At 37.3% G+C, this 24,396-nt stretch overlaps 1 protein-coding gene across 2 annotated transcripts in view; it reads right to left on the minus strand.

The window, feature by feature from the left end:
- ADAM10 (ADAM metallopeptidase domain 10) overlaps positions 1–24,396 on the minus strand; it is a 116,494-nt gene that overhangs the window by 21,515 nt on the left and 70,583 nt on the right. For both annotated transcript variants that reach the window (XM_039492255.1, XM_039492256.1), the window contains 5 exons: positions 18,860–18,963; positions 15,145–15,294; positions 12,888–12,980; positions 10,799–10,982; positions 2,098–2,261 (listed from right to left, as the gene is read on the minus strand). In XM_039492255.1, coding sequence (XP_039348189.1) covers positions 2,098–2,261; positions 10,799–10,982; positions 12,888–12,980; positions 15,145–15,294; positions 18,860–18,963 — 695 coding nt within the window. The remainder of the gene's footprint in view (positions 1–2,097; positions 2,262–10,798; positions 10,983–12,887; positions 12,981–15,144; positions 15,295–18,859; positions 18,964–24,396) is intronic.

Consider the following 24,396-nt stretch of genomic DNA (forward strand, 5'->3'; position numbering starts at 1 on the left):
AAAAAATTGTTCCCGTTTTAAAAAGTATACCCACTTGCCTATTTCAAAAAGTGAAGAATATCAGAAGCACAGGATGAAATGGAAAATCCACATCTCCAGCTTAAATGTTAATGGTGGTTTATCAATCTGTGTGTGTGCTGGTTACAGCAACACAACACGCATACTCCTTTCTTTTACTGCTTTTACATTATATCCCAAAGGTTTTGGAACATTGACAAAGTTAACTTCTGTGAGAGCAACCATGTCATGTTTACACTAGAGAACTTGACTGTCCAATTGAAATGGTTAAATAAAATTGGCTTAAGCACAAATGGTTTGATGTGTCCATGCTTTGCCACATTGACTGGTATAAAGAATCACAGCAGTTTTACACACTAGCACTGTTTTAGACTATTTCAGTTACACTGCCCTCTGGGTACCTGTCCACAGTTCCTGCTATCTCCCAAAAGCAGAGGATTCTGAGATTTCTGAATACTACCAAGTGCTCTGTAGGACACTAACGGGAGGACCAGTGGAAACATTTCAGATAGTTCACATTCACACTGTAGGGAAAACGTGGACTTAAATACAATATGATTTGTGGGGGAAGTCCATCTCTATCCACACTATGGAGAACTGACAATTTATAACACCATCTGGTAACATACATGAAATACTTTATAACAGGGGTTGGCAACCTTTCCGAAGTGGTGTGCTGAGTCTTCATTTATTCACTAATTTAAGGTTTTGCGTGCCAGTAATACATTTTAATGTTTTTAGAAAGTGTCTTTCTATAAGTCTATAATATATAACTAAACTATTGTTGTATGTAAAGTAAATAAGATTTTTAAAATGTTTAAGAAGCTTCATTTAAAATTAAATTAGAATGCAGAGCCCCCCCAGACCGGTGGCCAGGACCTGGGCAGTGAGAGTGCCACTGAAAATCAGCTCACGTGCCACCTTCGACACGCGTGCCATAGGTTGCCTACCCCTGCTTTATAATATAGAAGTTTCAAAGATTATGATAAATATTTTTTCAAAGCTTTTGCCATTTGACAAAGTAAGAAACCGCTTAATACCAATACTATACTAGCACTTTTGACAACTTATTTTCCCAGAATATGACCCAACCTTTCCAACATAAGTTTATAAAATGTGCACTTTTAAACTGGTATTACTACAAAAAGTAGCAAATTTCCTGACAAGTATATCTGCTAACTATCCAAGATCAAATATGAGTTTCACAGGCAAGTTCAAAAATGATATTTCAATTGGTCCAAAAAGATTTTCACTCTATGACAGATTTCCTACTTCTTCAATCAATGCATACTGTTAACATTTTGGATTCTTGTTCCTGCCAATATGGTAGAAATTAGCTTAATAGTTAAATTTCTAGTTTTCTAAAATGTAAAACTTTAAAAGTGACGCGTAAAAGAGGAAACATTCTCCACTTTTCACAACCACCACCCACAAATAAAAAGAGAAACAAATAAAACCTTAAATTTTTAAGCCTGTCACAGACAAAAGCCTCAAAATAAATTAAAAATCTTTAAGGTATAAAAAAAGGAACAGAGTACAAAGGAAAGCCAGTTTTATCCCCATTGTTGAGTGAGAGGACATAACCAAAGTTTTGCCTCATGAGCTGGGACCCTTGCCCTCACTCTGCATAAAATAAGACTAGTATTTACTTCTCTCCATAACACAGATGCACACGTACACACTTTTGAAGAGATATGAGTAAGCTTTGCCCTTCAAGGGAAGTGGGAAGACTTTAGGAGAGAATAACCCACACTTTTTACAGAAGAGTAGTTATGAATAAGTGCAGTATAAGACAGGCTAAGCCAGTAATTGCTGTAAGCAGCTAAATGAGAAATTAAGAATATTCAAAAAAAGTCCTGTTGCACCAAGTAATTCCTTTTGTAGAACATTCATAAAGATCTTAACACATATTGCGTATCTGCAAAGTCCTTGCTTTTCTTCTGTATGCATACCTAGATGAATTTTTTTTATTAGCATACACAACAGTAAAAGGTTTAAGTTACAAAATGTTTTCATCATTAACAAGTTATGCCTCCCAAAATATTGAGAATTTGTAATGGAGCAACACTTAATACTTACAGGAGAACCAAAGTTATGTCCAACCTCATGAGCAAAAGTGATGTGAGAAACCTTAGGAGGGACGTGAGAGCCATAGTTCTGAACAGTGATGATTCCAGTATTTAAGGACTTCTTTTTACCATCAGAATAGAGTTTGCTCTTTTCACATATTCCGCCAGAGCTCCCTGCATTTAGAACAAGAGTTAAACAACTCAAAATTAAAACATTTTGAAAGAAAAGAGGCGAGTTGTATTTTTTGTTCTGTATCTTAGTTGAAACTCACTTGAACAATATTACAATACTGAAAGTGTGTAGAGTGCCACATCAATTTTTTTTTTTTAATCTAAATCCCATTTGGTTCTCCTTTTCAAGTAAAGAATATACTATTTCTGAATACAAAAAAATTCTTTCCAGTATCAAGGAAAAAGGCTAACATTCACAATGTTCAGTTGCATATACTTCAAACCTGCTTTTAAATAGTATCTTCCATTTTCCCCCAAAGTACTTGTAAAAGACCTAAGATTAGCCACATATCCTAGTGAGAAGGAGTGACTCATTTCTTCACAGTACAATTTAAAACCAAAATGTGGTTTTGATAGGTGGTTAATGATATGTGTGTTTAAAGGTCAACAATCAAGGAAGTTACACCCAGTGTTTGAAAACGCAGTCCTGAGACTGTTATTTTGCTGTAAAAACATTTTCAGAATCTAGAACATATGTTTTCTATACAAGTTTTGTCTTGCTAAAGTCAAGTTGCAGTTCAGCAAAATAAGTCATATGAGACTAAGTACCTCCAGGAATAGTCTCACAGGGGAAGGTTAATAAAGATTCATACTTCAGCACCTATAAGTCAGTGAGTAAAAAGTCCAAAGTGGAACATTACTACATACTCTATATTCACCCACATATTTCAACGCAGCAAGTCCTAAAGGACAATTCATCTTTCTTTCATACTACAAAATATGATCAGATTTCTAAAATCCTCCTTAAATAGACTAACATTCCTTAGCTGCACATCCAACACCCGTTAGTCATCCAGACTATGTAATACACCCCTTGATTAAGAATTCCTGTACAGATGTGAGATTAAAACGTGAATGCTAACTATCTAATAGATGCACATGCATTAAGAGTGAAATTCACCAATTAAGTATGTTTTATGCAGGTAAAGTTCTTGTGAGTGGTGCTTGCAAAAATCTACATTCTATCAGCCCTAGCCCACTATGCCACCATGCTTCCCCAGCCAATGGACCAAAACAGACCCTCTGTGCCACATACATGGAGCATTAGGGCCATCAGGGCATGTATTGAATCTTCCTCAGGACAGTCACCAACACTGGTCTGACTGACTGATGGACTGGTGATCCCTCGACTCGAGGATGATCTCTACCATGGATTTATATATAGGTCCTGAGATGACTCTGGAGTCTGATCCTGGAACCGCAAATCCGCCCTGAGTAGGTACATACATTTTGTGACAGGATGATGGCATTCTGGGAGAAAGTTATTTCTTTTTCCTTCCTCCTCTCTCTTTTCAGCTTTGAGGACAAGGTGCTTCTCCTCAAAACAGGCCACTTCCTGATGGACGATATGGTATCATTGGGGTCGGTTGGTGGTTTGCTCTTCCCAGCTTATGATGTCCACATCAGTTTTCTTTAAATACGCTTTCAGTGTGTCTTTGATCTCAGACCATGGGTGAGTGAGAGTTAAGGACTTGTTTTGGGAGGTGAGAGTCTGACATCCGCAAACAATGTCCAACCCAGCTAAGTTGGTGCATGAGAATCATTGTTTCAATGCTGGTGACATTGGCTTCAGCAAGGATGCTGGCATTAGTGTGGCCATCTTGCCATCTGACGTGAAGGACCTTCCGGAGGCATCGATGGTGATACCTCTCCAAACTCTTGGGGTGCTGTTGATAGGTCACCCAGGTTTCGCATCCAGGGAGGAGTGCTGGAACAACAATTGTCTTATAGACCTGGATCTTGGTGTCCTGCCATAGGTCATGCTCTCTGAAAATGCATCAGAGCAATTTCCCAAAGGAAGCACTTGCGCACTGGATTCTGTGCTGGATCTCACTGCAGATTTTTGCATTTTGAGAAAGTTGGCTACTGAGGTAGCAAAAGTGCTCAACTGTCTCCAGAGTCTGACACTCAATGGTGATTTGTTCTGGGTCATGTGCAAGGCCTGAAGCATGCTGATAGAGCATTTTAGTCTTCTCAATATTGAGTGAGAGTCCTAGGCTTCGGTAAGCTTGTGAAAGAAAATCCAGTATGTACTGAAGGTCATTCTCGGTGTGTACGAGGATGACACAATCATCAGCATACTGAAGATCAGTAATAGATGCCCTGAAGACATTAGACTTTGAGCAGAGACAAAGATTAAAGATCTGCCCATCCAGTCAATTCCATTGGGGTAGATGATCTTGATTGGGTAGAGATCAACACTGGTCTATACAGAAGTGATATACAGATCCCTCTGTGTTGCAGGGGGGCTCTCTGCACCCTAGTACAAGGCCAATTCATCTGCATAACCTAGTCAGAAGATCTAAGTGGTAGGGACGACAGACAGGAATTGCCCTACCGATCAGATCAGAGATCCGTTTAGTTCAATATCCTGTTTCTGTCAGTGGTCCTTACAAGATGCTTCAGAGGAAGGCACAAGAACTCCACTATAAGGGATAGTGTGTCCCCCACATTAGATCTCATCCTAATATAATAGCTAGATTTTATCTGAAGGCCTGAAGCACGAGAGGGTTTAATATCCCTTCCAAAATGTGTAAGCTTTGATTATAATACTGACATTCTTGTTATCCACATAAATGTCCAATTTTTTTTTTAAATCTTGGTGAACAGTTGTTCTTTGCCTCAATGACTTCCTATGGCAATGAGATCTACAGTCTAATTACTCATTATGTGAAAAAGTATTTCCGTCCTAATTTATCAGCTTTTTAATTCATTGAATGCTCGTTCCTTGTTCTTGTGTTATGAGACAAAGAGCAGAAACTCCCGATCTACCTTCTCTGTGACATTTGTTTTTTTATGGAGTTCTATCCCTGCCTATGTGTCTGCATGACATTACTGAAAATGATCACACAAAACTGTCATCAGCAGGACGGGACACAACAGTGAAAGAATAGAAAAGTCATGTCGCTGGGGGAAAATGTGTCCAATACTTAAGACACAAGTAGGTATTGAGAGTATCACCTAGGTACTGGATAGCTTTAAATGAATTTACTTCAATTTGATCACAACCCTCAACATTTGTATTAGTTTTCAGCTGGTGAGTGGCGATTTTATTGTTTACAAAACTCAAGGGTGTAGTCTGATAGTCGCTTTTATAAATATGTAGACTATAAAATAATTTACATTAGATTTATTTTCAGACAAAAATACCACTGAAACCTGTGGTGAGAAACTGGGCTAAAATTGGTCAGGAAATTTTTGAATGATCAAAAATAGTAACTTGAGCTGTTTATTTTGTTATCACTAGGCGCAGAGAAAGTGTGATAGAATAGAGTAGAACTTTCTGTTTCAAGCCCTGTCCCATATGGACTTTGGCCCCCAGTTCCTTAAATGAATAACTGCTCTTGATATGAGCCCAAAAACAGCTGTGTGAATTGATGGAGTTAAATCTCCTTTACTTGAATTACCCAGAGAGTAGGCAGGGATGTCTAATGTCTTTTCTACTTTTTGGACTGGTCACAGAGCCTTTTGCTCAAAGGACAATGAATCCTTCACAGGAAAGAAACTTGCGGGACCACATCAGAAAATAGCATATATAGATGTAACGTTTTTATCTAAATCAAATATTCTCTAAAACTATTCGCTAAAACAATCCAGGATTTTGGGAAAGTCTAGATTTAAAAGAAAATTATGCCAAATCTGAAATACTAGCTATAAATCTGCCAGACCCTGAAAAGTCACTCCTCCAGAAAATGTTTGGGTACAAATGGGCAACAAATTCTATAAGATACATGGGAATTCAAATCTCAAACAACCTAGAAGAGCTTCTATCATCTAAATGTTAAACCATTACTTCAGCAAATAAAAAGGATTTGGAGTGCTGGGGAAAGTATGCAATTTTTGACTGGGAAGAACACCCAAGGATATCTGCTATCTTTCTTGTTTCAAAATCTTTCTATGATTATCCCAGATACAAACCTAGCAGGAATACAGAGGATATTGTTACAATTTACATGGAATAAGAAAAGGCCAAGAGTGAGTGCAGATACTTTGTACAGCTCCATTAAACAGGGTAGACTAGCTGCTCCAAATAATCTATGGCAGCGTTTCTCAAACAGGGGTCTGCAGGCCCTGCTGATCAACTCCTTCCCCACCACCACCGCGCCTCCTGCATGATGGGGAACAGCATGCAGGAGGCGCTGGGAGAGGGGGAGGAAGGGGGACGGGGTGCTTGGGAGAGGTGGCAGCAAGAGGCAGGGAAGAGGAGAGGCGGAGTGTAGCCTTGGGGGAAGGGGTGAAGTGGGGGCGGGGCCTGGGGCTGAGCAGGCAGCTTGGGGGTCCACAGCAAAATTTAAAATCAAAATAGGGGTCCTCAGGTTACTAAAGTTTGAGAACCGCCGATCTATGGTATTATCAAGCCAGCCAGTTCAAAGCAGGAGTGGGGGGGGGGGGGTGCCCAGACAAACACTGGGTCTTTATTGAACAGAAAAATTGTGACAGTGTAAATCTCTAGGCTACTCCAGAAGTTTACACACATCCTTTAGCAAAAGCTACTCTATGGGTTTGGGATAGAATTAGAGAAATTCTTTTCCCTCGCCAATCACATCCATTGCAAATACTCTAGATCTTAACCCAAATTGCAAACCAAAGAGCTTCAAAGATTGGGAGAGCCATGGAATACACTTGGTTGGCCAGCTATTCGGTAAAGAAACTTTTCTAACTTATTTAGAGATCACAACTAATTTTAACTGGCACTAGTACTTTGAAGTAAGGAATTATGTTTCTCAACTTTCTAGAAAACCTGTTTTATACAGAAAGCTAACAAATAGAAGGGATGGCACTTGGTAAATGAGGAAACAAAAAAATAACTAATTTGTATTAATCTTTGCAGACAGCTTTCCTAACAAAAAAAAGTTCATATATGACTCACGGGGGAAAGGATGTGGATAGACAAATTACCCCAGAGAAAGGGGGTTTAGTCTGGGGAAAAAAAAAGAAAAAAAAAAAAAAGAGGACCAGTAACCTCAGTCTGACGCACAATAAAAAATTCTTGAAGATACTGTTTCAATGGCCCTTCAAACCAACCAGGCTATAAGATATATATAGATTGAATGGGAATAAGTGTCAGAGAAATTGTGGTGAAGACGACGATTTTATGCATATATGGTATTCCGTTCAGTCCTTAGAGAGTATTTGGATGCAATCCACAACCAAATATCACAAATCGTGGAGTATTTATTACCAAATGATCTCTCGGTAATCTTCTTAAGTCTTTCTAGTGAAAATGGTCACACAAGAAGAAAAGAAGAATTAATCTCTCATCTGGTAGTAACTGCTTGGCTATTGGTAGCCTCTCACTGGAAAAAGAAACATAGTCCAACCATAGAGGAATGGTTTAAAAAAAAAAAAAGAGGTTGTGGTTATAGAAAAGTTAACATACCAGCTATGTACCCAGCAAGAGACAGAAGACAGATAGATACAGGGTTACCTTTTATTCAATACTCAAAGTACATCCCCCTGCAAAAAATCCAGCACACCTATCCAGTTTTTTTAACATTTGATAGACATGCCTGACCTGTTAAACATGTATACTGAGATTTCACTCAACTTAATAAAAATCAGTAGAAATGGCATATTACAGGTGTTTTAATGATACTCACTCTGTAATACAACACCCTATTAAACAGAAATATCTGATGACTATACTCCTGTATGTCTCATTAAACGAAAACTAACTGATTTAAATAATTTTTTTGTTTCTGATATTTACATGGCCAGGATTTGTCAACTTGTTAAAATTTCCTAAATAGTTAAAAATAGTAGTTTGGTCAGATGCTTGTGAATATTTAAAACAAACAAACAAAACAATGAGAACATTTTTTAGTTGTGGGAATGCAAAAAAAAATGCTTTTCATAACTACAGTTAACTTTTATTTTGTGTATTTTAGACATGATGTAATTAATAAGCTCTTGTGGAACCATGGACACTAACAACTCTGGGTTTGCACAGCCGGAATTTTTAATGAGACATAAGTCTATAAAAATTTACATTTACGCAAAGCATAGACACAATATTGGGAAAGTGAGGTTAGAATCTTATTTCTCAGGCTGGGCATGTAACATACAACACTGGTAAGATATCCAAAAATAAGAGATGCCGTACGGACTGATCAGTTCCAAACTATTCATCTTGTAAAACTAACGTATCCAGTGTGTTCCAAACAGCTCAAACACAGCATTTCCTAAAGGATCAATTATACAAATAAGCAATATGGGGCAGCCAAAGCAGCAGCTGTTATTTTCTGGCAACTCAAGAAAAATTGTTTTAAAACTAATATGCTTAATATTTCCAATTTTTAATGTTCCTGAAAATGAAGTTGAACCAACAATCTTAACTCCAGGCCATGTAGGTCACCATTTAACACAAACATTTACTACTTCCCTTGAAATAGAGGACACTGCTGCCAAATACCACAAGCTGCAGTGAAAGATAACATGGCCAAGTCTTTCATTAGTGATCAGCAAGCTTTCACATATACTACAGTGAGAACAAGGATCAGCCACCTATTGAATTCAATGTTGGATACCGTACAAGATTAACTAATTCACATGCCTTGCTCATATTCAGAAGTTTCTAGCAAATTAAATTCTAAATTTCATCTTCTCCTCTGCTTCAACTTCCAATTTGATTCCACTCACTAGCCATGTCCCTGTTCTCAATTACAAGTGACTTCACCCATTCCTCTTCCTCACCTTCTACCTACTTCTATAGAAGTTTGTTCCCCAATAAGCCTAAGCTTTGAAAAGAAATCTTTGTTCTAAATAACTTCTCTTAACTGTATTCTATGTTTATTCAGTTAGAATCTGTTTCTAATATAAAAATATCATGTTCATGTAAATATTTTGGTGATAAAAAATTAAAGCCTCAAAAAACTATTTTCCGGAACAGATTTTTTTATATATATGTAAAAAGAACTACAGGTTAAATTGATTTTTTCATATTTTATTTTGCATACTATTGGATTAGTTTGTGAGGATTGAAGACTTATCAGAAATTCTTTGTTTATCTTCAAACAGGAAATTTTCCTACCGACTTTCTAAGTAAAGGGATAAAAGTTATTCACTTGTGAATTTTAGTGTTTATTTTATTTCAAATACAGTTTTGTCATTCAGGGAATCAGAGAAGTCCAAGCTAACATTAAAAAAATAAATCAAGAGAATTACAGTAGTACCGATAAAACTACCCAAAGTTACTGAGAATACAATTTTGTAAATAAAATCCACAGCATCGTGAAAGTTTTAATTTCATCTATGCTGATTAACTGATTGACCAAAGTAGTTATAGGAACTAGGAAGTAAAGGGTGTGGTCCAAGAAGACAATAAAAAGGCAGCACTGCAGCAGAGTATCATCAGAAGTATGAACAGACAGTCTTAGTGTCAGACTTGTCTAAAGAAAAAGCCTTTGAGCATATTAGAGGACAAACCAAGCATAACTTTATCTGTAGAACATGAATTACACTTTCTGGTCACAAAATGGATATGAGAACAGGAAAGTATGGTAGGTCATCCATTTAGCATTCAGATACTCTAGAATGAAGTGAGGTATGGTCACTTTGATTGAAAGAATGTTGCAACTAGTTTTCTCCATCCATTAGACATTTGTTGACCTCCAATATGTAAAACAGCAGTTGAATAATTAACAATACAGGCTCTTTTCTGCAGAGGGAGCTAGTTGTCTATCCATATGGATGAACAGACTTTCCTTTTCAGGTGGTAAACGGTATTTCTCCAATGAAGGAAGTCATTCTCTAGAAAGATTTTCTCTTGTGTCACACTTGAGCAGACATAAGACACTATTGGAATAGCAGATTTTTGTAGCTCCAATGAAAGTTATCATGAAGACTCTAAAATTTCTCCACGTGACATGACATAGTAAAGTGCTATCAGGAAATATTTAGAAACCGAAAATTAAGACACATGGCTGAAATGAAATTGGTCAGAGTCTCAGTGAAATTTAAAGACAAATTATCTAGGAAGGGCAAGTACAGAGATATTGTTTCAGTGTCTCTGCAGACATCACTGCATTGGTTTATACTCTGTTCAGATTTCCAAGTTATTTGTATCCGTAAGAGCTGGAAGCCAGAGATCCTGGAGTACAATTCTATGGCAAGATGTGAATTTTATGGCTGTAGAGTGTTGTAGAATACAAGAAGCCATGCTTATAGTTTATTTGAAGCACTTCTGACACCTTTTTCATTTCATTGGTCACTCATACCTGGTCAAGTGTTTGCCCAGAGAATTAAGATGCTGTTCTAAAGGAAAGCAATGAATAGGGGAATCTGTATGACTCAAATAGTTAGTGGCACATGAGGTATTGATGTTTACATAATTTCAAATCATACATTATCAAACTGTGAAGAATCAGACCTCCAATGTTGGAAATATTTCAGTCAAGTCAACAGTTGATACTTTTCTTCCTTTCTCCTACCTAAAAATATCTGACTTCTGTAAGAGAGTACTCTAGTTATGGATTAATTACCTGAAGGGGCTCCAACCCAAGCCAGACCAAGGACACCATCATCAAAATCACGGTCAGTAAATACATAGGCCAAGCAATAATCATCATGATTCTGTTCAGAGTTCAGTTCCAGAAACTTCTCCACACCAATATTAGGAAATCTGAAGGGATTGGAAGGGTCTCTCTCATCAACAGTTGTGTTGATCTAAAAGTAAATTCAAATTTATACTAAATCAGACATTTTATTTTTGTCTGGCTAATACAAGCTTGCTAAGACAGACTTCCTATTACCAACTATGATGTCAAATAACATCAATATCTAAAGATTTATAGACACTACATATCAATTCATAATATCTAGAAAATCCTGAGTCCTAAAGTGAACTTGTTTCATAATACAACGTAACTGCATTTATGCGGCAAATTACAACCTCCTTCTTCTTCCTTCAAATGCTTCTTTAAGACAAACTTCATCCACAAGAACTCAAAAAAAAAGTGTGTATTTATAACTTTAATTCTACATTTTTTAGATTAACTTTGATCTGGGTTATTCAATTGACTACTATATATATACTTTAAATGCAAGTTCCTGGAGCAAAAAGATTGTATTACATCCTATAATGTACACTGATGGCACATGCTACATCATAGCACACAAATGTTTAGATACAGCTAAGAACAAGAAAGAATTGTAAAAGTGCCATATAAAGTAAAACTGCATGCTCAGATTAAATCTCCAACATAAAACTAAGAGCAAGGTTTTAGTATTATGGGCTATACATAAATTCCGTTCAGCTCATTGTACTGTGAAAGTCTCTCAAAGATATTTTTCTGAGCACAAACATGCACTAAGGCAGAAGCTGATTAGAGATTTTTTTTTTTAAAGTGAACAACAACAACAACATGTGCTACTATGCACAGAGCAATTTCATATGTAACAATCTAAAAGTTGGAGGCCTAAAAGCAATTTGCAAAAGGAAGTTTTTAAAAAATTGCACTTTGGTCTTGGTTTTTTACAATGTATAAAGGCAGCCTTTTAATCTTTTATCTTTAAAATAAAAAGAGTCAGGTATATCAAGTGATCCACTCTGGTTTGACCTTCCCTATTTTTTCAGGAGGAACTTTTCAGGCGTCTGGTGTATTGCCAGTTACCTCACACCTTAACCCAAAAGGCCGAAGTGCTGACTCCTCAAAAAAAGACCACCTTTCTCCCAAGCTGTTTATATATTAGTTACATAGATGTTACAAAAGATAAAAATATAGATTAGTTTTTTTTAAACACGAGACTAAAATCCCTTCCTGTCAATTGCTCCCCCTTTTAGTTGGTCTCTTGTAATGTCAGATATCCTTCCAAGGTAGATTAATACATTTTAAGGCCAAAAGAGACCAAGAAGATCACTTAATCTAACTTCTTGCATAAGAAGAGCCAGAGTTTCACCTGTGCTGGAGGGAATTAATCCTCTTCTCCCATTACATAAACAAACCCCGTTTAAAAGACCCACATTTGTAACTGTTGAAGCACACAACTTATCTCACACAGAATGTCAGGCCTTCTTTGTATGTCAAAGCAACAAAAAGGGAACAAGCACAACAGTTTTCTCCTTTGCATGTCACCTTTAACAACTAATTGATGTTTCTTTATATCAATGTACTGACTACATTTTCCCCACCAATGAAAGAACCATTTTAAGAATAAACTGGACTTTAAAATTAGGAAGCAACTTTCTGCAGTGACCATTGGCTTAAAGCATCAAATATAAGCAGTTTAAAAATAATTAATATTGTAACAGCCCCCCAAGTAAACTCCTATAGTTCTACTGTATTTTCTTTCCCATCACTGCCAATAACCAATATATGAGAAGCTCTGTCCCTTAAATTAGTCCGCTATGTCAAACACTGAATTGAAACATCACAGTGCTATGATGAAAGCCGCAGCAATGTGAATATTAAGATTGCCAGAGCACTGAAGAAATTAGGTAGGATGACAATTATAAAAGACTGTTTTTAACATGAAAGTTTCATAGTCAGCAGATAGTTAAATGACAATAATTCTTTTAAACAAACATTCCTCACATTCAACAGATATGTCTGCAACAACAGAATTACTTACTCTTATTCGTTTCACCATGAAACTGATGTTACGGATTCCTGTGAAATCTGTCGACTGGTAAATTGTGTCAATTGCTTTAACATGACTGGATATCTATTAATCAGAAAGAGACAAGCTGAAGTGTTTACAGTCAAAAAATGTTTTCTGCCTATTATACTACACAAGAAAACTTTAATGCAAGCATCTTCATATGCAGTATTAACTTTCACTCATATGTGATAGGTGTTTTTAATAAAGTACCCGTAATGAATAATCAGTGTACATCTAAAGTAAATGACACAGTTCAGACCATAAAAATCTTAGATATCCCCTACTGCTAAATTAACTTTACTCACCCAATACAAATAACTGGAAACAATGATATATACCTCTACCCCGATATAACGCGACCCGATATAACACAAATTCAGATATAACACTGTAGGGCTGGGGGGGGGGGGTGCGGCGGCGGCGGCGCAGGGCTGTGCACTCCGGTGGATCAAAGCAAGTTCGATATAACGTGGTAAGATTTTTTGGCTCCGGAGGACAGCATTATATCAAGGTAGAGGTGTATTTGTTTGTGACAGCCATTTAATTCACCCTAACATCAAAGTACTGTGAAAAGTATCCTCAAAGGGTTGCATTATTTTAAAGAACGATATGCTGGAACAGTTTTAGACAAAATTTAATTGTAAATTGTCACTGCACGTTATTCTATTTTTACTAGAAAGCAAATATGAAAAACTACCATTTGCCTTCTTAAGAATACAGGATAAAGTTTTCAAAAGCACCTACAAGTGACTTAAGGATTAGAGTGACAAAGGGACTTAGGTGCCTAATTGCCACTTTAAGAGGGCTTATGTCCAATATTTAGGAATCAATGAGATCCTTGAAAACCCCCCGTTAGCTGGCGTCTAACAATGAAGTCACCTAAATTCACACAAGTTCCTGCCAGTGGGCCTGCACAAAACTGCTTAAGTCTTGATGCTACCAAAGCAGCTTGATGCCCACCCCTTTCTTTGGTATTTCCTACTGGCTAACTTAGGCTGCTGCCCATTCAGCTTGTTACTTTTCTGAATCCCATTCTTAGGCACCTAACTCTCATCATGCATTGCCTAAATTGGGGGTAAGGATTCCTACTGGGCAGCTGGGCACATAAAAGTTTAGAAGTGTTGCAAAGCTTAAGTCCCTTTGTGGACTCAGGAGCCCAAGCCCCATTTTAAAAAAAAAGACACATAGGCTCTTAAGTCCCACTGACTTTCAATTAGGTGCCTAATTATCTAACTTGCTCTTGAAAATGGGACTAGGGCACTTCTGAAAATGTTACCCATAATGAATTGTAGCGGTACAGTTTAATGAACTAATAATATACATTAAATTAGATGCAAAAGAGGGCTGTGAAGCTACACAACACTTCAAGAAGTAGTAACACGTTACCTAGATTTTTCAGCAAACATAAAAGGAACCAAGAAAGTAAGTTTCCTAGCTAGGAATTCATTGAAATAAGTGAGGATTGTCTACTTTTGGTTTCTTCCTACTGCTTCTCTGACCATCTACTGAATTTGCCTCTATAGGAGTAGGTCTTACTGGACAGGTCTATACCGCAGCTGGGAACATGTGTGCCAGCACAGATAGACTCACTAAAACAGAAGTGTGGATGTTGTGGGACAGGCAGAGGGGCTCAGGCTAGTCACCCAAGTTCAAGTCCTCCTGACTCCTTGGGTTTGTGCTTGGGTGGCTAGCCTAAGCCACCACCTGTGCGGCTATGGCAACACTGCTTCAGCATGTTAGCTCCAGCAGAGCTAGTATGATCTTTTTACCCAGCCTAGAAGGCATGCTCCCAGCTGCATTGCTGACATACCCACTGTCATTAACTGAAAGTGCTCAGAATTTACATTGTACAGCTTTCCTCTTGAAATGCTAACATATCATTTTTTCAGACTTTCATACAAATCTGACATCTCCAGAAGGAACTATTTTCTTAACAAATTATGAGCTGGGGGCCTGGTTTTCACAGGTGCTAAAAATCCACAACTCCCATTAAAAAGAGAGGTCCAAGTGCCTAGCACCTCTGAATATTGGGCACTTGGTACCCTTGTGGTGGGTCAATGAGAAAGCTGCCTTAATAATGCCAGGATGGCAGTAGCAGATGAAAAAGCGTATCTGGACCTGAACATGTAAAGCACCATGATAAAAATGCATTCATTTGTCTAGACTATTCCCCCTTAAAGAGAAAAAGAACGGACTCCTGAAATAGTGACTAAAGGCTTATGAATACCTGTGCAATCACAGCTTCTCTTGTTCCATAATGCTTATAGAATAGATGATCAGTCTGAATGTACAGCTGACAAGTATTTTTTTCAGCTTGAGCTGCACGTTTTCTTCTTAAAAGCTCTGGACCATTGATGTTATGTTCTTTGTAGGGTTTCTATATATACAGAAATTAGAAAGCAACAAAGCATTAATTTTGTACATATTCTTTTAAAATTAAGTCATTTAAAAACACTAATGCCTTTTACATGAGTGCAGTATTCTTAAGAGAAAAACACATGAAGAGCTATATTATCCTATTTATTATATAAAAGTTTCTCAAATCTTGAACTAGGCTAGTCTTCAAGTAGGTCATCTACTTCATAAGCACACTTTACTCATAACTCCTCTGTGAGCTTATCTCTGTAATTTAGAATATAGCCAACAAAAACAAAGAAGTTTTGGTACCATCGTATCACAGGAATTCTGTGCCTCTAAAACCTAGGAAACCATAATAGAAAACAATGTAGCTCTTTGCAATGGTGGATAAACAACACAAATCCAATTTGTAGATATAAAAATCAATTCTAGAAGTGTTTCCTCACTACAACAAAAAGGTTGTTTCTTAGAGTAGTCATGATCTGAACAAGCTGAAACACTCCACTATGTGCTTGAACGTGGAATGAAGTATTACCAAACAACAGCCAGAATAACACATCCACTATTTCTGCCATTCAGAGCACTGATAGCTAACACATTTGCCTTAGCAAGCTAGGGCCCTATCAAATTCACAGCCACGAAAAATGCATCACGGACTGTGAAATCTGGTCCCCCCCACCCCGTTAAATCTAGTCTTTTGTGTGCTTTTACCCTATACTATACAGATTTCACAGGGGAGACCAGTGTTTCTCAAACTGGGGGTCCTGACCCAAAAGAGAGTGATGGGGGGGAGGGGGCGCCCGCAAGGTTATTTTACTGGGGTCGCGGTATTGCCACCCTTACTTCCGCACTGCCTTCGGAGCTAGGCAGCCTGCAAGCAGCAGCTGTTGTAATTGTAGGGATCCTTACCCAAAAAGGTGTTTTGGGTGGGGGGATCGCTACTGCTACCCTTACTTCTGCGTTGCTGCTGAAGGTACTGCCTTCAGAGCTGGGCAGCTGGAGAGCGGCGACTGCTGGCTGGGAGCCCAGCTCTGATGGCAGGACTGCCGTCAGCAGTAGTGCAGAAGTAAGGATGGCAGTAGCAAACTCCCCCCACCCCCCAACTCCTTTTTGGGTCAGGACCCCCTACAATTACAACACCGTGAAATTTCAGATTTAAATTGCTGAAATCACAAAAGTTACGATTTTTAAAATCCTATCACTGTGAATTTGACCAAAATGGGTCATGAATTTGGTAGGGCTCTATTTATAGCCCATCATCATCTAGTAGGTCATGTCTACACATAGCAGTTTGGGGGGAAAAATCCTGCTGCTCCCAACACTGGATGCAGCTGCCCTGGCTCAATTGCACTAGTGTTAGCAATTTCTTGAGCCACAATGTAAATAGGGTTTTGGCTGCCAGTGCTGTTTTCAGCAGAGCGTCATCTAACCACTGAAGGTAAATCTATTGGACAGCTCTGAAAATAGTCATGATGGTTGAAACTGTCCACACTAGGGATCAGGACATTCCTAACACTGGAAAAGTTTTTAGCTAGAGACAAGGACTTAGAGCAAATCCATAATGTAAGAGAGTATATGGTAGAATCTGAGATGGATACTGTCAGCTTTGGAAGACTCAATTTAGCAAGTTGACTTATTAACTAAGATAATTAAAATAAAGTTGAAAGTACTGTAGCATAAGGGACCATGGGTGCAATTCTCAACAACATCTTAGTGACTTAGCACAATTCTCACTGATTTTCAGTAAGACTTTGGCTCCTAAAACACTAAAGCACTTTGCAAATCCCATCTGAGCAGGTCTGTTTGAAAGTAAAATTAATTTAAGCCATTAGCATCTGAACTAGGTTTTACCCTTCAAGGACAGAAAATGAATGCAGTTTGCTTTGTGGCCCTTTCCAGAATATGTAGGGAATGAAGAAAGAGAGAATGTTTCAAGTGTAATTAGTGTATTTGCAAGATTTCCTCACTGAAAGCTCCAAAAATATATTAACATATGTGGTGGAATATATTAAAGGAAAATTTTAGTGCTTATTAAAATGAGACACAATCCATTGTCTAAACTAAGGCATAGTCCAATGGAAGAAAGAATGAGATTACAATTATGTTTTTAACATTATATGAACATGTTGTTTTACAGAGATTATGGTATTCACACGTACTAGTTTGCTCTGTGCTGTTTTTACTGAGGGTGGAGTGAAGGTTTTTTTTAAAAAAGGCAATGTTATATTTAAGAAGTACAACCTTATCTAATTTTTAGCCTTTTTTTAAGCTAAAAGGTTCTTGAAAGATATGTATCTGCAGCCTTAATAGTTTCATAATCAAGTTTTGTCTTTCGGAACTAATATGGAACTTGGCACAGCAATGGACTTGGAATGATTTTCTTTCTTCCTGAGGTCTGCAGGAGTGGAAGCCCTCATCTGTGCATCGCCTAATATCCACTAAAGAGTATTTTGCCTTTGCTGAAGATATTAAGGTTGTTAGAATGGGATTCCCTCCTCTGTGTACATTCTAAAATATGTAGGCAGTAAGGGGAGAAATTAGGAGACTAAGGAGATTACAAGGGACAGCACAGAGGGGCAATTCTCCCCTCCTTCCTGTGGATCTCCCAAGGTTCTCATAATGTGTTCAGGAACACCTAAACTCCTGTGCATCCTAGGAGAACCAAAGAAGTAGGGTTCCACATTGGGTAAATTTTAAGTGCCTTTCCACTCAAACTTCCATTGCCTGCTGCAGGCATTCTGAGGCTCATTTTGACCCCACACTTATTCCACTCATGTTCCTTAATTTGCCTCTGGAAGGTGCTCAGATTCCAAGTGATGGATATAGTACAAAGAATCTACATGTAACAAAATGAACTACGTGCAGACATAAGCAACTCCTGGGTCCGCTGAGGCCTGTAACCAGTAGATTGCTCTTCAAGAGCCAACCCCTCTTCTCTCTCCCAAGAAACCTTAGGAAGCTGGTTAGTTTTCAGTGGGTTAAAGCTGAATTGCTAGTCACCAGACAAAAACCAAACAAATAGGCTCTTCAATGTCACTAACTTTTCAGTTCCAAGGTTGCTTCTGCACCACTGTTTGCTTCTACACCACCTAAAATCTGCAAAGCCTGACTTGTAACTGAAACTCATTTGCAACCTTAATTATGGAGTGGCTACTGCCACTCTATAATACTGTAAAAATAGTAAATAACTAAGACCTTGAGATAACATCTACCCAGACCTCCATTCTGTACTAAAAACATTCTCAACTGAAACCCAAGTACCTGTGCACATATGCATCTTCATTGACCTGAACATAATATATACCAACCAGGATCTATACTATACCTGTGTTCAGGAATGTAGACTTTTGGACCTACATTTAAATAGCCTTTTGAAATATAAACAATTTAAAGACAGGAAAATGATTTTTCAGATACTTTTGTTAAGCTGGAGAAGTCCCCTGAAATTGTATGGGCAACTTTGACTGGAGGGCTGGTGAGGTGGGCCAGGAAAAGAATGAAGGGATACTGGGCACATGCAGAGGAGCAATATCAATATTTAATTTTAATTTTATCAGTAAGATCCATTATACTATGTGCTGTACCTGTGCTGTTGGTTCCTCTACACCAGTCATTTGGTACTTCTGCATTCTTTCAAACACAGAATGATCTGCACAACCTCCTTGTGGTCCATATTTATGAGGATACTCTAAAATGTGGGAAAAATTAGGTTATTTTGATTTTTCAACTTCTGAATATTTGTTTAAATTTTACTTATGTATAAAATGTGAATGTATCAGATAGACACTAATTGAAAATTAATCTAACATTGCTCACTTGATACTTCAAGGAAAAATCTCTAATCTTCAGAGATTGCAACTTGAGTATGCAACAGATCTGAATTTTTTCCCCAGAAGCATTCCCAATAAGCCACCAACTTAACTTCATTTTTCTTATTTTTTTTTCCACACAAATGAATTGTGACACTTAAAATAAAAAAAATACTAGGACATGGATAGTTTTACAATGAAAAATAAGCTTTAAAAAAGAGTGAACTGAAGCATTTACCTGACCAGACTGTTTAGGATTTTGATTCTACTGCAAGAGCTGATGACATCATTGGCCATTAAAGCAGTATTCCTTACATTATTTTGGTTCTAATGATGTCATGAATTCTTGCTGAAGAAAGGAAGACCTTGAAATCAGGTCCTGGTAGGTAAGAGGAAATTATCTTATTACTTGTTTTAAAATATTGGTCATTTTTAATTCTACCCAAGGCATTCTGTTAATGTAAAGTAACAAGTGTTGGATTTTAAAATCCTTCAGTTCACTTCTGAACTTTCTTACTATACTGGAGCAAATTTATTCTCTCACCAACCCACAAATTTAAGTCTCACTAACAAATATGACACAACAAAACTATCACTAGTGACTACTCAACGTAAGCTTAAAATTAAACATATTCAAATATACATATTTGCTCTTATGGGAAATGTATATCTTATATAAACGAGGCCATATGTAGAACCATTTTCTTACTAGTTATCAAAATTGTACAAGTGGGTATTATATCTTTTTACAAAGGAAAAACTACGGTGCAGAAATTTAGTGAGTTGCTCACAGTAAATCTGTGGCAGCGATGGGAAAAGAATTCATGTCCTAATTCCCTGTCCCATTTTCCAGCAACTGGACCACGTTGCCTGAAGATTGTGCTATATAGTGTCCCAAGTTGAATAGTCTGTAGAATATTTACAGATTGCACGGGTTGTATTTTACAACCTCTCCTGCCATCTACAACAAAATTAAAAGAACCTTACAAGTCATACGGTATTTTAATATTTCAAAAAAGACTTTCAGAGCTGTTGGGGAACAATTATTCAGTCTAGGGCCAATATGTTTAAGTACTTCAAATTGTAACAGTAGGATTTTCAATGATTTATGAGCATTGCTGCTAAACTGAGCAAAAAAACTCCAAAACCCCATGTTTGAAAAATATAAGAATATGCTGACATTAGGGCATGTTCTTCCCTATAAATTTCTAACTCAAATAAGAAAAATAAAGGTTACGTTAAATAATTTAGGATACTTTTTTGTGATGTAGAAGAACAAAATGTATGAAAACCCAAGTGAACCAGGGTTCAAATTGGAGAACACCAGTCCAGAGACTGAGATGACCATCGTGAAATGGAAAGCTTCCCAATACAACAGAACTCGGTAACTTGGACCCCTATCTGTTCCATTTTATCGTGTGTGATATATGATCAAAAACTGTAAATGATTCTGTCTGAAATTTACAAAGGAAAAAACTGATTAAGTCTACATTGGGTGGACTCATGCCTCAGTTTCCCACCTTACAGAGCCATTCTGGTTTTATTGGGTGTATCAGTAAATACAGCTTATTGGTCAGTGTCTTTGGCAGAATGTAACCATAAGTTATGTCTACAGTGCGAGTGCTTTACTGGTCAGTAGAAGTATACCAGTATACTATACCAGCAAAGTGCTCCTAGCGTGGAGGCAGTTTACATCAGCAAAGCTATGCTTTTACTGGTACAGCCTATTTTACACCCCCACCCTGAGCAAAACTGATACTGGCAAAACTGTACTATTACAACTGCATCTACACGTGGAGCTTTTGCCAAAAGAGCTAAGTCAGTACGAGATCACACACTGAGGGGACAACCAATAGAGCTATGTTGCTGAAAGTCTAATGTAGACATGGCCACACTGTGCTTTAAAAAATGAAAATTTTTTGGGGAAGATGAGGGAGAAAAGCAAGATATAGAATTACAATAATCTGATTGTTAATGGAAACTAAGTTACAACTGTTATAAACGTCAAAGTCTACTTCTAACTGCACCATACCCCTAGAGTAGAGAATCCAGATCAATGCCACAAAACTAGTTTGTTTTCTGGAGCATACATCACTGATACTCCAAAGCAAATAATAAAGCATTTACCCTTATATAATGTTGACTAAACAAAAGTAGTTTGTTTCAACAATTTGAAATACAAGATGGCAGTGTGCTCCTGTTCTAAGAGAAAATGTTTTCCTGAGATGAGACTAGGGACATGGTACAGTACAACTGTAGGTGGCACCCACTACATGTGCAGTAGCCACTTCATAGCTACAAACGGTGGTATTTACTATTTAGAGAACATGTTGGCTTTTAAAATAGAAAGAATAGAGAAGAGAGGTGGGAACCTTATGGGAAAAGGAGATGTAAGAATGGGAATATCCTCTGCACAAAAAGGAAGTGAACAGTGACAGACATGCCTCTAGGACAAGGAATACTATTATCTAGACAATGAGCGTGAACCGATGACATTTTCTTTAAATAGCAGCTAACTCCACAGTAGGCAAGAATGCAGCGTCTAGGATTACCTCTACAGATTTCCTTCTAGAAATTCAAGCCACTGCCATTTATTGTATATTTAACTTCATTTTAAAACAATTTTGAAATTTGCAAATTTCAAAGAAAAATACATTTCTATCCACTTGCACTAAAATTCTATTTGAATGTTTTAAATGAATTCAATAAATCATTTCAGGGAAATGTACAATTTCCTATTCCATGGAAATGAACATAAGATGGGAGCCTTCTTTTCAAATCCCAATTCCTGAGGTCAAAGGATCAAGTTGGGATGAATGATGGAGTCAAATGGAAGTATATCATACAGAGAACTCTAGTTTTAAAGATACAGTATTCTGTATAAATGATGATTTTAAATTAAATCTTAAGCTGATATATGTATGTAAAAATAACCTTTTGATTATATTTAATAATTAGCATAGATCTTCTTATAGCTAACGTGTTCCTGAGTTGGATATTTGCAGCAAGATTACTGCGCTACTGAACAGCTGAGTGAGCTTTGCGTAGTCTGCACGTTTCAAGAAATACTGCTTTTCAAAGTTAGGTTGAGAAACAGCACTTTTTTATTGATAACAAGTGTCCGTTAGTTTAATACTGTTAATACTGTAGGATCTATTGTCCATGTGTCTTTGGAAAATATGGCTGCATTACAAGAAATGTCTGGAACACTTGTATCTTCTTTTCAATGGAATATCACAACTCAGAACAGCAAAACTTCGTTCTATGGGAAAACCCTTGAACTAGACAAGTGCACAATATTTATATTTCTACCCAGCCTGGGCAATAATCTGTCTGATGTTTTATTGTTTAACACTGCCAGTTGCATATTCGTGAAAGAGGGGAATTGAATTTACAGGGAAACTTTAAACAGGCTGTGCCTTAAATCCAATTATGTTCATAATCAGCTTTAGTCACATGATGTAATGAAGGTCACAAGTTGGTTTTTGTTGCAAATCTAATATCGGCAAAGGTTATCGTAAGGTATGTTTCTTTTAAAGGTCCTTAAATACAAAAGTTAGTAGGCAAAGAAAAAAAAGACAGAAAATGAAATACTAGGTTTTTTCTGTTCAATCTTAGGATTTGAGGTGAGTACTTAAACCCTAAAAAAAAGTTAACACTAGAACACACAGAAATTTACAAAGCCACGTAATAATACTACTGCTATAGACCCAAACCAAGAATATTTTACAATACATACAATTTTTCTGTTAATCCATTGTCTATGACTTTAAAGAATATGGCTAACAAGCTTTCCTTACCTGAGAGAAATAGTGTATGTAGCACACAGACTTTTAAGAAATAGTTTTTATATAACGTGTTTCATGTTGTTGAGAGATTTTAAAACAATTTTTCTTTATCAAAATGAAAACTTTCAAAGATAAGCTATTTGATTTGTGGTCCAGTCCCTAAATATAAAGATTACTGGAAACTGTCTTGTTTGCAAGACAAATGACAACACTAGTCATAAGTTCTCCAACTTATTTTTTACTTTTACTGATAAATGAATGTTCAGTGGCTGACCGTTGCCAGAGTCTTTTAAGCTATTTTTTACTGGATTTTGGTAACTTTCTGTAAACTAGTGACAATGTCATCACAAGACCTTTTTTACCTCAATTAGGCATGTCAGCTTCCTCATAAGTGCTCTTATGTTCTGTATTTTTTAATATATTTTAGAGAGGAGGGGCTGAGACTTAAGCCATGGCATGCAATAAACCAAATATTTTTAAAATTGCTGACTTAACCAGGATTTTTTCAAAAATTAATGCTAGTTTAGGAGAATTTTATTGGACTAAGTTGCCTGGCTCCAAGATAAACCTCGGACTTGAATTTCTATTGAGCTAAAGGGTGATGACCAATAGAAAGTGATGACCAACAGTACATGTGTACCAGCAGATTTCACATACACAACCACCACACAATCTTATTGCCACTGTGCAGGGGTGGCAATAGGAACCCCTTCCTGAACCGAAAGCCACTCATTGGCCACCACAAATCCAAATCAGGACTCTTGTTCATACAGTCCAACAGGACCTTCAATGTGGCCTGTTCAGCAGCACTGATAACAAAAATAGTGTTTGGTGGGATCTGTCAACAATGACCTGCCTTTCCAGGAAACAAGATCGCAGTTTAAGAAGCTAAGAATGTGCTAAGGGATTTCCTAGAGTCTGTTTCCTGCAGTTTAGGCAAATAGTTCTCACTTCCAAAAGAATGATACAAGATGTTGGTATCTCAAATGGACTTATAAGTTTGTGGTTTGTTTTTTCTTATAACCGTAGCATTCTTTTCAGAGATGTAGAGACCCCTTATATCAGTATTTTTCTAGGGTTTCTCATATCTGAATATGGGGTTTTGAAGTCCCATGTTCCAAAAAGCTTTAGGGGACAAGAGACCCTTTGTGCAGTACCAACCTTAAAGAGGTTTAAGTGATATCAAAATATAACAGACATACCAAAGCCATATTATCAGTGTATCGAGACACTAACTAGCTGATGGTGCCTACCATCTCTACCAAAGGAGGGGGCTTGAGATTCCGGTACAGCTGACACCACATTTGCAGTCAGGAATTTTTCAAGCTGTCTTTACTATAGCAAATGCTACTCAAAATGAAGATCTTTCCCATGATGGTAACTTTTTAGAGAAAATTTGCTGAGATGAGACTAGAACTTTTCTAGGACCTTTTTCTGCTGGCTGTTAATTGTTCAACTGGAATACTGACATCAAACGAGTTTGGATTAATTAGTATTCTTTTGATAGACATATGTACATTCCAA

Source organism: Mauremys reevesii, linkage group 10, assembly GCF_016161935.1.
Source record: "Mauremys reevesii isolate NIE-2019 linkage group 10, ASM1616193v1, whole genome shotgun sequence".
Classification (NCBI taxonomy): Eukaryota; Metazoa; Chordata; order Testudines; family Geoemydidae; genus Mauremys; species Mauremys reevesii.